General features: G+C 48.4%; 1 protein-coding gene across 4 annotated transcripts in view; it reads left to right on the top strand.

The window, feature by feature from the left end:
• KCNN3 (potassium calcium-activated channel subfamily N member 3) overlaps positions 1 to 13,201 on the top strand; it is a 153,291-nt gene that overhangs the window by 76,352 nt on the left and 63,738 nt on the right. For all 4 annotated transcript variants that reach the window (XM_074349498.1, XM_074349497.1, XM_074349500.1 and 1 more), the window contains exon 3: positions 10,097 to 10,515. In XM_074349498.1, coding sequence (XP_074205599.1) covers positions 10,097 to 10,515 — 419 coding nt within the window. The remainder of the gene's footprint in view (positions 1 to 10,096; positions 10,516 to 13,201) is intronic.

Below are 13,201 nucleotides of genomic sequence, written 5' to 3'. Positions count from 1 at the left end.
TCATCTTACCCTTACTGCTGCAAATAGAATTGGGCACAAACTCCCACCCCAAACAAGGAGGGGACCCAGTATCTCCCCACGGGTGTCATGATTCACTGGATTCCATTTATCTCCTGGCAACTCTTCTCATGCCAGACTCCTGTGTCTGCTGAATTCTCCAGCTCCTTCCTGCACACAGTGACCCTTGTAGGCACCAGGTCACCTCCTAGTCCCTCCATTCCCACAGGACCCGTGATCAAAGCCTGACTTCTGTGTGGGTTGGGAGAGAAGGGAGGGTGTGGTGTCGCTGGTGGCACAACAAACAACAGGGCACTGAACTTTGCATAGTGTTGTATGTGAATATCTCATGACTGTTCCTGCCTCCAGGGTGGGTGGTCCGTGGCAGCTGCTTCTAAGTGGGCTGTGCTGTCCCTGCTGGCTCAGGACTGGTCCCAGGGAAATAAACATAACTATCTTAGTTCCACAGAGGCCAGTCTGGACTGCTAATCGCAACTCTGGTTTCCTGAGGTGGTGCAGACCCAGCCTATTTTAATTATATATTGATTCTGTGGTCACTGAAGGTTCTTCTGAGAAATGAACATTTAAAAGAGTGGGCTTGAGATTTCTTTAGACTAAACCAAAGTAAAGCCACAATAGGCTAGTTCCCAATATAGAGGGTTTTGTTTGGTGGACTGGCAGGTACAAGGGCACGGGACCTGCAGTCACATAGAATGCAGGGCCCTGGGCAATTGATTTAACCTCTCGGGTTTTATTCTCATCTGCAAAATGGGCATAATATTACTTCCTTACAGGAAGGTTGTGAGGTTGCAATGAAACAGTATGTGCAAAATCACTTCGCTAGGCCTGTAGGCAGGCTTTGGGGTGATTTTGACACATGAGGACACTACTATGAACTGAATTTTGTGCCCGCCCACAAATTCATATGTTGAAGCGCTAACCCCCCAGTGTAACTGTATTTGGAGATAGAGTCTTCAGGAGATATTTAGGGATAAATGCGGTATCGTAGTGGCCCAGTCTGATAGGACTGCGGCCTATGAGAAGAGAGATCCCCCCACCCCGTCTCTCTGCCATGGGAGGACACAGAAGGTGGCTGTCTGCAAGCCAAGAAGAGAGCCCTCGCTAGAACCCGACCATGCTGGCCGCCTGGATCTCAGACTTTCAGGCTCCAGAACTGTGAGAAAATAAAATTCTGTTCTTTCGGCCATCCAGTCTATGAAACTTTATTACGGCAGCCCAAGCTGACTAATGCAGACGTGTGTTTAACCCACACCCAGTCTGTCTTCAGAAAGTGGTAATTATGTGCACACAGCGCTGAGTCGGGGTGGGCCTGTGGTCTCCCTGCTCCTCCAGCATCTCCTTCCATGGCCTCCCAAGTCCCAGTGATCTGGGCCCTGCTACCTCCTTGGCCTCATCTGGTGCCACCCATCACTTATTTCCCAGAATGGCCTTCTTTCTTTCATTTCTCAAATTCCCCAAGTTCTATCGTGCCATGGGCCTTTGCACATGCTGTCCCCTCTGCCTGCAGTGCCTACCTTTGCAGAGTTTACTTTTCACTCAGAGGTTCAGTCCTCAAAGAGCCCTGCGTGGACTGCCTGCTTAAAACGGTGCAGCCTCTACCCAGGCTGCTCTTATTTCCTTTGGCTTGTGTTAGACTCTCCCTAGCAGGCATCACGTACTGGAATTAAATGGTTTGCCTGTTTTCTATCTGTTTTTCTCCACTAGAACATAAACTCCATGAGAACATGGGCCTTGTCTATTTATTCTTGCTGTATCCCAAGAGCTTAGCATGGTGACTGTCACATAATAGGGACTCAACCTATACTAAATGGATGAATGACTGAATAAGCAAACTGATCTAGGAAAAGCTCCATGCCTGTGCATCCAGCATCTCTTGAGGTAGACCCAAAGCACCTTGATTTCCAGCACCATGCCTTAACGCTTATTGTAACTAGAGACCAACTGGTCCAGCCAATGGTTTTCTAACTAAAGGGTTCCGTGGAGGGGTATAGGCCACCACAGAGAGCTAGGCGGGGGGAAGAGGTGAATGAGTTGGACTTCGTACACTCTTTTCTCCCCTTTTAACTAGAAGAGCTCTGAGTTTATCTGTTTCTTATATTGAGCTTACATGAAAAATCTCATTAGAGGAAATAGCTCCGTAGCTAGGCAGAAGTGGAAATGTTCACGTTACAGATGAAGAAGCTGAGGACCAGAGAGGGAAAGGGACTTGCCCACGCACAGATGGTCAGTGGCAGAATGCGCTATCCCCAGTGGTGCCGTGGTCAGGCACCATTCTTGTTAGCAATTCTTGTTATGTGAGTGAAAAATACTAGCTTCCTCAAATGCTGTAACTTGGCTTTCATTCTCTTAAGAACTGGGAATGGAAAGGATTTAGGGTCACCACTTGTCTCTGGCAGTCCCAAACCAACTTCAGGCTCAAAAGCCCCTAAGGGTCCTCATGCCCAGTGCAGGAGACCATAAGTGAACTCTGCTGGGAGCATCCAGGAGAACTCTAGTCAGGCCAAAAAGCCACTACATGGACGTTACACATGGCCCAGTAAGTCACAGAAGTTTCAGACGAGGAGGATTTCTTCTTAGAAAGACACAGAGCTGACTAGCATGGACCCCAACCCTCTGAAAGTCTTACTGGTAGTAGACTGATAGACTTTTCTGACAGCTCGCTTACTTGCCAGCCTCTTTCTACCTTCTCTTTTTTTCCTTCCTCTCTTTCTTTAGCTAGTTCCAGGTAGCATTTGCTGACTGGAAGTTTTATGTTAACCATTACTGCAAACCCAGGTGTCCATTTCATCACTGGCAATCAGCTCTTGTCCTCGGGGAAAACTAATTAGGTGTTACAGGGCTTTTGATGTCGTTTCCATGGAAACCCCCCATAGTATGATGTACATGCAGACTATATGTTCCAGGGAGTTTGAAAAGTGTGTGTGTGTGTGTGTATATATAAAATATATAAATATAATTATACATATAATTACTGGATTTTTAAGAAAATCTTTCATTTTTTTCTTTTGCTTTTTTTTCCTTCATGTATTTTTTTAAATGATGGAAATTTCCTCTGGGTTTTTCTCCCAGAGAGAGAGAATAGTAGAGAACACAAAAGGCTTTTTCCATATTCTCTCCTTTAATTAAAAAAAAAAATTCATAGTTGCATAAGAATAAAAGTTTTTCAGATTGGTCAGAAAATGTCTAACCAGGATCTCCCCTAACAGCTGAAAACATTTTAAGGAAAGACATTGCTTAAAGAAAGAACCTGAGAGAGGTCCCAAGTCTTTCAAAATAGAATGAAGAAATGCAAACCGGATGAATCAACTCCAAATGTAATTACACCTAAAAAAAAAAAAAAAAAAAAAAAAAAAAAAAAGGCAGGTTCCCTGTGTGCCTCCAGGGGAATGCAGGAGCTCCTGGTGGACCCGGTGCTCTGTCAGGTTGACACGGGAGGCTCCGGGATAGTTTCCTTGTCTCGCAGTTGAGACAGCCCGTTCCCAGCCCTGCAGCTAACACACGGTGGGCTCCAGAGATTGCATGTGAGCTGACCTGCCCCGGGGTGACAAGAGTTGGTGCCCCCCAGCCCCCAAGGGAGCTGGTGAACAACCTGATTGTTCTGAGATGCTCCAATGAGGGAAGCGTGCAGACCTGGTCTGACTGAATAGGTCTGTAGGTGGAAGGGCCCAGCAGATTTTACAGAGAGCCTGTTATGTACCCATGTGCCAGCACTAAAATTCAAGGGTTCTGGGAGAATCCATAAATAACCGGACTGTTTTCTTTGATACCTCTAATTGGCCACTCAAAGATGGAATGCCCACACTGACCTCTCTGATAGCTGCCAGGTGATCAATTTACCCCCCACATTTGCCAACAAGATTCACTGTTCCCAGACTCCCTGCAGATTTTCTCAACACCTGATAAATCCTGTTTTGCCTTTGTTCCTCAATTCAGTATACCAGCTGACTTCCTCACATGTGAGAAACACGTTGCAGGCAGAATAAACTGCTTGCAAAATAACTTTTTAAATGCTTTGAGTAATTCTTTGATAAATGAAATGCTGTGTCTACTGGGTGGGGCAGGGTTGGGGGAAGCTGGCATGGCCCTTGATCGTGGTCTCCTCCTCATCCAGTTACCCTGTCTGATTAACTGTGCGGGGGTGGGAGGGTGGAGGGTGGAAGTTCCTTCTAGGGGCTGGGGCATGAGAAGCCAAAAGGGAAATGTTGGGCATGGCAGGCAAGCCACCCGACTTCTAATATGCCTCCCAGGGCAATGCATGAGTTAGATTTGTTTATATATTGGTTTTGTTGCAAAGAACCCCCAAAATTAATGACCTAAAACAGTAATCATTTAGCTCACAATTGTGTGGATCTGCACCCGGGGCAGGGCTCAGCTCGGAAGTTCTTCTGCTGGTCTCACCTGGGGTGAGCTCTCACACAGCTGGTCAAGAACGGCCTCACTCACACAAGTAAGGGCGACAGGAAGAATGGGGTTGTGTGTCTATAGCCAGCCCCATTGTGCTGACATATTTTCAAACCTCGGCTACATCACGTTTCTCATGTCCCATTGGCCAAAGGAAGGCATGTGGCTGAGTTCCGATTTAAGGGATTGAGAAACAGACCCTATGTCTTGCTGGGAGGGGAAGCAAAGTCACTTGTGAAGAAGCAGACAAATGAGGTGGGAAGACTCAATGGCCTTTTTGGTAGCACCACACCAGATTTGCCTGACGCAAGCCTTCCAGGCACTGTGGAAACCCTATTTCGCCCAAGAAGCTTTCCAAGATGGGCCCTTATTGTGCCTTTCCTCTGCTAGAGCTACTTGAGATTGTGAGCTGATTCATGGGACATGTGTTTAATTCATATTTATATCCCCACAGTGTTCTCACCGATTGGTTCTTTTTAATTGAGGTATAATTGCCAAATAAAATTGTATATATTTAAAGCATACAATGTGATGAGTTGATACACGTATACATTGTGAAATGATTACCACAGTCAAGTTAATTAACACATCTATGATCTCACATCGTTACTTTTTTGTTTCTGAGACATTTAAGATCTGCTCTCAGCACATTTCAAGTCTTGGTTGGTTGTTACTAACTATTTGATTGAATCGAGTTGGTTCTCCTTTCTCTCTAATTAAAGCTCCTTGAAGGCAAGTGTGAATTGCTCTGTCACATAAAATCTCCCTTCCGAAGCTCTTGGAATCATACCAACAGGCTGGAAATCCTACAGGCTCTTAGAACCAGTGGCAGAGGGTTGGGTCTGGAGCCGGGTCTGTTCAGGGCATCATCTGGGGTAAGAGTGAGACTTGCCGATGACCACAAGCCCTGGCGCTGAAGCATTCAGTCTTCAGGCTGGCCATACCCCAAAGGAGCGGAATCACCGTTTGAGACTAGGGAGGCAGAAAGACTCAGCAGCCTGGAGAATGTGACTTTCCTTCCTCACTCAGGGCAAACCCAGCCAGGTCAGGAGGAAATGTGTTTGTGTCCCGGGCCTCTGAGGCTTCTGCTCTGTGACGGTTCAGAGCGGACCCCCTGATGACCTCCTGGTGACCCTGGCCCCATGCCAGAGCCTGCCCACGTCACTGCAGCACTCTTCCAGAATTCATCAGGGCGATCAGTCAGGCTGCCCTAGAACCGGGCCTGGGTGGCTGAGGCTGAACCTTAGGGGAGAACAGCTCTTTACTGGAGCCGCCCTCCCTCCTCTGGTCCAGCACTGCTCCAGATCTGGTTCCAGATGATCTCTGGAGCTTCCTAGGCCTTGACAATCACCTGGGACCCTTTATTCCAGACTGAACCACCCCTAGTGGGTAGGTGTCCTCCCGTGATATAAGATAAATGGTCAGGTGCTTTACTAGTCACAGGCTTAGCAATGAGTCTTCTGCAAGAATTTCTATTCTGGGTGGTTAACAGGGGCCATGGGCCATCTGTCCTTTTCTTCACGTGACACAGTCATCCACCTCCCCACCCCGTTACTCATTATAATTCTACTGACTGCCCACTGTGTGCCAGGACTGTCTCAGGCGTCGTGGAGAGGTGAGATAAGCCAGGTGTGGGTTCTGTCTCCGCGGGGCTCACGTGCCCTGAGACCACGCATGAGGTTTGCGTAGGACCACAGAATAAGGGCTCTTCAGAGCAGAAGGCACCTCGAGGATCATCCAATCCAACCCCTCATTCCTCAGAGGAAACAGCCCAAGAGAGGGGCATTTAGTCACCCAAGGGCTCATAGTAAGTGGTAGTTATTGGTTCACTAAACAAGAATTTACCCAACACCTGTTATATTCTAAGATCTGGGCTGGGAACAAGGCAGACGTAGCCCCGCATCCCTTTGGAGCTCCAGCTGTGACTGGTGGGTCTCAATCCAGGTTCCAATTTAGACTCATCTAAGGAGCTTTAAGAAAAATCCTAATGCCAGGACCTCATGCCCAGAGGTTGAGATTTGCTTGGTCTGGGGTGGGCCCAGGGACGAGTATTTTAAACAAGCTCTCCAAGTGATTCTGCTGTGCAGACAGATCAAGAACCACTGCTCTAGGGGAAAGATAGACAAAAACCAAGTAAACACAAATAGATGTGTAACTGAGATTTGTGATTTGTAAGAAATGAACAGGATGCTGAGTGAGGACGTGGCAGGGGGTACTGTTATCTGCCCTAAGTCTGAAAGGAGTGAGGCTACACTCAGAGAGCGGGGATGCCAGGCGGCAGATGGGAGCAAGCAGAAGCATGTCCTCATATGGGACAGCAATGGAATCTTCTGGGCCATATCACCCACCCTGCTACTCCGCAGATCCCTGTACTGGAACCCTGTCTGGCAGAAGCTGTCAATCTGCAAGCTGCAATATCTCCCCCTGGCCCCCATACACACTGTTGATGAATGTCTCCCAGGCCAGTCGGATTAATAATCCCTCACGTTTTGAGAGTGCAGTCATCCCTTGGTGTCCACAGGGGATTGGTTCCAAGAAACCCTGCAGACACCAAAATCCAAGGGTGCCCAAGTCCTTTACATAAAATGGTATAGAACCCTCAGCCCCCGGATCCACAGCTGTGCATCTGAGAATATGGAGGGCCAAGTGTAGTTAGTAAAGCACTGTCCCTCTTCTTATCTGTATTATTGGATTCTGATGCTAATCCCGTGAGGTGGGCAGGGTCAAGGTTAATAATCTGATGATAGAGATGTGGAAGCAGGCTCAGAGGAGGGGTGAGACCTGCCTAAGATGACACAGCTAATATCTGGATGTGCAAGACTTCAGTCTAGCTCGCCAGCCTCCAACTCCACTCCCCCATGTTGTCCCCTCACCCCCCCCCCCACCCCGGGTTGTGCCAGGAAACTGAAACAGAAGCAGGGCACCTGGGAGGCAGGTGGGGACACTGCCTTGCGGCCAGCACTTTCCTGTCAAGCTGGGTAGATCTGCCGACGTGCCTCCCCTTTGACTTGCAGGGCATACAAGCTTGTTCTCCATCAGGGAATCAAAGGAACCTGCAACTCGTTGCTTCAGTTCCTGCCCAGAGTGAACCCAGTTACTATAGTAACCTGATGCAATTCTCTCTTATAGGGCGGTTAGTTTTCATTTTGTATTTGAAGAGTTTGGCCAGGCAGGCACGTTGCCATGGCTCGGCCTGTCGGCGGCAGTTAGGAGCAGAGGGAACCCTTTGAGCAGCCTCTAGGTCCCTCTAATTGATGGTGGAAACCTGTGTCTGGAAAAACCCAGGCTCAGCTGCACCGGGGAAGGAGGGAGGGAGAGTCTCAGCTGGTGCAGTGCTGGATACCCGCTCCTGTTCAGAGATCACACCTTCCTAAGTACAGCTACCTGGGCCCAGGTTGGCCCCTCAGCCCCTTGCTCCCAAGTGCCTTCTAGTTCCCCTCCGTGATCCTCATCCTGGGAGCCATGCTCTGAGCTATTTCATTCAACCCTGAATGCCCAGTCCCTGGCAGACAGAGGACCTCCAACAGATGTTTGTTGAAGAATGAATGATCTTTCGTAGTTTACGAAAAGCTTTCATACTCATTATCTCCTTTATTCCCCATGATAGCCCTGTAAGGTCCCAGGGCAGGAGGAAGGGGAAGCTGAGGTCCAGCAAGGTGAGAGACTTGCTCGCACAGCCTGCCTCCCCTCCCTGTGCACTTTTGCAGCTGTCCTTGCCTCTGGGCAGCCCACCAAGTTGCCTGGTACCTGCTCCTTGTGGCAGACAGAATGTCACAGGCAGACCTCAAAAGCAAGGCAGTCAGGAGACCCCTGTTGCTCAAGTCAGGTGACTTGATTGGTTCACCTTGAGTTTGTCTCAGACATGACACAGATCCCTGGATGGGTCCTTTGTACCCTCAGAGGCCCAGGCATGGGTGCCGCAGTTTTCTCTTCTTCCTTGGTTGTGAGGCTGGGGCCTAGTAAGGGAGGCAGTGAAGGAGGCAGGAGAGAAGATGCTTGGTGACTAACTTCAAAACACAGCAGAAGGTTTCCTTGGCCCAGACCATGGAGGAAATTGCGGGACAGACAGGGCCTCCCAGTCCCTAAACTCCCTGTGAAGTGGAGGTGAGGTTGGGGGAGAGGAAGGCTGAGCTCAGCGTGCCCAGTCCACGCTGACCTGACCTCTCTGTTCCTCCTTCCATGCTGAGAGTGTATTTCCAGGTTAAATAAAACTTCTTCCACCCAACCCTGGCCCCAACATTCATTTCTTTGTAATGCAGCCTAATTCCCTTCTGGCCATAAATCCTTCCTGGGATTCGTGGGCTGCTCCCTTGGCTAGGAGGTACCAATGCATCCGGAGCAGCAGCTCGTGCTGCTGTGGGACCCTGCCCCCCCACCCCCACCCCGGCCTTACAGGCCAGTGCAAGCAGCTGCGTGTAGAACTGCTCTCTGTAGCCCTGGAGCCAGCAGCATGGGTGGCTGTGTACATGGGTGAGCCAGGACAGAGCGAGCTGAAGGGGCCAGGGCCCAGCACAGAGAGGACAGGGCGTGAGGATAAGCAACTCTGTCCCCTCTCAGTAGTGAGGTTCACACCTGCCCAGGAGGCCCCCACACCCAGCACAGGCCCCTGATCTCGGGCCTCCCTCTCCAAGAATCAGAACCTTCAGAATGCCCAAGCTGGACCTTAGAGGCCTCTCACATCACAGATGTGGAGCTTGGGGCCACAGAGAGGAAAGATGTGAGGCCCCTGTCACAGTCATCAGGCATGGGGGGCCCACAGTGGGACCTCCTTGAGAACCAGCCTGGGCCTCCCCTGGATGTGAACCCAGCACCGAGCCCAAGCCGGGCACACAGCAGGTGTCAGTGTACATTCTTTTCAGCTGCTTTGCCATTCCTCCTGTTGTGACAACAGGAGTCTCAGCTTTGTGGAAGGAAGGTTAGGGCTGGAAGAGAACTTTGACATCACTGAGCCCCACCTTCATTTATAGAAAGAGACCCCACTGATTAATAATGCTAAAAATAACCATAGCTAATACTCACAGAGTGCGAGGCAGGGTTCTCGGCACTTGGTATATACTAGCCCACTGCAGCCTCACAACGACCATTAGGCAGCACGTGATATTATCATTGTCCCCAGGTGAGGAAACTGAGGCACAGAGAGGCTTAGTCACTTGCCCAGGATCACAGAGCTAGTGTTAGGATCAGGATCCAGACACAGGCAGCCTGGCTCCCAGGCCCACCCCGCTAACACCCCCTGCACCGTCAAAGAGCAAAGCCCTGCCAGCAGACGCTCACCAGTCTCTTCTCCAAGTGGGGAGAGGAGTCTGGGTCAACCCCGTGAGTTTACTCAGGAAACAGCTTTTTCATCTCCGTATCCCCCTCCAGGGCTCAGCTCCGGGCCTGGCAGGGGCTCAGGGGCCTGCGTTCAATGCAAGTGAGCTGCTCTTCTTCCTTATCATGAAACAGCCGGTTTGGGGTCACCTTTGAGCTGGAAGGGACCTAGGGAAGCAATTTACAGAAATGGAGGCTCAGAGAGTGAACGTGTCTTTGTCAGGTCACATGACTCCTGGTCCAGGGCTCTCACTACCCAAGCGAGGCCTCCCAAGAGGGCCCTAACGCGGGTCGACTGCCCCGCCCTCCGTCACCCCACGGTGCGGTTCCATCCTGGCTGCGCTAACAGGCTCTCTGCTCCCACCAGCTCTTCGTGATTGACAACGGTGCAGACGACTGGCGGATAGCCATGACCTACGAGCGCATCCTCTACATCAGCCTGGAGATGCTGGTGTGCGCCATCCACCCCATTCCCGGCGAGTACAAGTTCTTCTGGACCGCGCGCCTGGCCTTCTCCTACACTCCCTCGCGGGCGGAGGCCGACGTGGACATCATCCTGTCCATCCCCATGTTCCTGCGCCTGTACCTGATCGCGCGCGTCATGCTGCTGCACAGCAAGCTCTTCACCGACGCCTCGTCCCGCAGCATCGGGGCCCTCAACAAGATCAACTTCAACACGCGCTTCGTCATGAAAACCCTCATGACCATCTGCCCCGGCACCGTGCTGCTCGTGTTCAGCATCTCACTGTGGATCATCGCCGCCTGGACCGTCCGCGTCTGCGAAAGGTATTTCCGCGGGTTCTGTTCTCCGCTAGACCGGGTCCTCTGAGCACGCAGCTCGTGCTGGGCTGGGGGAAAGGCGGAGGAGCAGGGGCGCCAGGATGCATGTGGTCTGACGGAGGAGACAGGCATGTACCTAGACAGCTCAGGAGAAAATGGGGAAGGGGAGGGCCGAGTTGGGGCTGAATACCTGCAGCAACATGGAAATACTGGAACCAAGGTAAGTTGGGGAAAACGCATATATAATCGTTCTCATTTCCTGTTCCCTCTTTGTAAACCAATATATCAAAGCATTCTGGTTGTATCGTCAACCTTTTCTAGAGTATAATACTTTGAAGTTTCTGTACCCTCTCTCCCTCTTGGCAACTGAGGATGCCCTCTAGCAGTTTAAAGGCTCTGAGAAGTCCTGCAGTAATGAAACTGGTTTAATTTTGTCTAATCCAGGTTTTCTCAAAAGTATTCACACACAAACGCTTTTCATTGGACATCACTCTTGATGCCTCAGTGCTCAAAACTTTGGTCCACAGACCAGCCTCATGAGCATCAATGGGAACTTGTTAGAATGCAGAATCTCAGGACTGAATAGAATTTGCATTTTAACAAGTTCACTGGTGATTTGTGTGCATCTTAAAGGTTTTCGTAGTTGTTGATTAATTCGTTATATTTAATCTGAGTCCTTTTGTGATGTTTTACAAGCATTTTTAAGCAAACAATAATATTAAACAAAAGTATTAATATCTTTTATTTTCAGAAAATATTTTGAGATATTGTTGAATGATCTTCAAAAATCCGATTGTTAAGAACTATGTACTTTTCTGCAATGAATATTTCTGTCAACATTTCTATTTCCTTAGCTTGAAAGGTAGGGTTACAAGAATAAAACCGGTTCTGGTTTCTTTCCCAAAGACTTTCTGCTTTTTATGTCACCCACAAGTAAAACTCTTTAAAGAAACTGATTATTTTCCTCATCACTTCATTTTAATTGTTTGAGAGGTAGGATATTTGCAGGGATAAAAATTTCAAATATAAAATTATATATAATGCTTAAATTAATGGCTTTTTTAATGTATAGAAGTAGTTTAAATTAAGCAGAAAATGAATTAGGACTTGTTATACCTTAAACATTCTTATAAGAGCAGGACTCACTTCACTGACCTGTAACACATCACAACTAAAACCTGTTATCAATCTGAAGTCACTTACCTATTTTTTTAACACATTTATTGTGGTGTGATTCCTGCACAGTAAACTGCACATATTTCAGATGTACAATTTGATGACTTTTGATAGATGTGTACACCCATGAAACCACCACCACAAGAAAGATAGCTAACATTTCCATCACTCCGCAACAGGTGCAAATTTCGAACTCCCAATTTATTCCTTCCCACCCTCTTTACCCTCTGGCAACCATAAGTCTGTTCTCTATGTCTGTGAGTCTGTTCCTGTTTTGTAGATAAGTTCCTTTGTGTCCTTTTTTTAGATTCCACATACAAGCGATATCATATGGTATTTTTCGTTCTCTTTCTGACTTACTTCACTTAGAATGACAATCTCAAGGTCCATCTGTGTTGCTGCAAATGGCATCATCTTATTCTTTATTTTATGCCTGAGTAGTATTCCATTATGTGTGTGTGTGTGTGTGTGTCTATATATACATATATATATATATGTCTATATATACATATATATATATATATCCCCCACATCTTCTTTGTCCAGTCATTTGTCGATTGACATTTGGGTTGTTTCCATGTCTTGACTGTTGCAAATAGTGCTGCTGTGAACACTGGGGTACATGTGTCTTTTCAAATTATATTTTTCTCTGCATATATGCCCAGGAGTGGGATTGTTGGGTCATATGGTAAGTCTATTTTCAGTTTTTTTGAGGAATCTCCATACTGTCCTCTATAAAGTTTGTGCACCTTAAAGTTTGAGAAGCACTGTACTGATGGGACATACTTTGGGAAACATTGTTTTAGGAGACTGGTGGCTGGGCAGTGACTCAGAGAAGTGACTGGTGGGAGAGAAGGGGGTTGGCCTATAAGGATCGGGAGCTCTACACCTAATGCCAGCCCCTCAGAACTGCCATCCCCGAGGCTCAAGGGTAGGCCTGTGGCACCCTCCTCCCACCTCCATCTTCAAGTTGCCTTTGGTGACTCCTCTCCCTTTCAAGCTGGTCCTGGATATTCATTTTCTCTGATTTCATGTGTGGAATCTGAACACCTAGGTGAAAAATCTGGATTCTGTCCCTAAGTAGCCGTGAGACGTTGAGCAAGTCACTTGACCTCTCTGGGCCTTAGTGTCCTCATTTTAAAATGAGGATCACTTGAGATAGAAGGAAGACGTGTTCCCTTGGGAGAGGTTATTTTTAGTATGCTGGGAGGCCAGGTCAAGCATCCTGTGTCATTTACACGGGTCCTGGTATTTCACTGCGCCTCATGAAACTTGCCTGGTAAGCAGGCACTCTTTCTGCAATGGAGAAGCATATGCTTGGGTTCCAACCCCAAACTCCTCATAGTACCCTTAGCTGAGCAATATGGTGCCAGTCACTTTACCTCTCTGGGCCTCAGTTTTCTCATCTGCAAGCTGGGGATAATGCCTACTTTATAGGATTTGTTGTTGGGGTCAAACAAGATAATGTATGTGAACTGTGCACTGTAATACAAGGATAGTGACAATTCCTAATAAT

The sequence above is a fragment of the Camelus bactrianus genome, chromosome 21, assembly GCF_048773025.1.
Source record: "Camelus bactrianus isolate YW-2024 breed Bactrian camel chromosome 21, ASM4877302v1, whole genome shotgun sequence".
Classification (NCBI taxonomy): Eukaryota; Metazoa; Chordata; class Mammalia; order Artiodactyla; family Camelidae; genus Camelus; species Camelus bactrianus.
The sequence above is the reverse complement of the archived record's forward strand: the minus strand, read 5'-3'. Positions and strand labels throughout refer to the sequence as shown.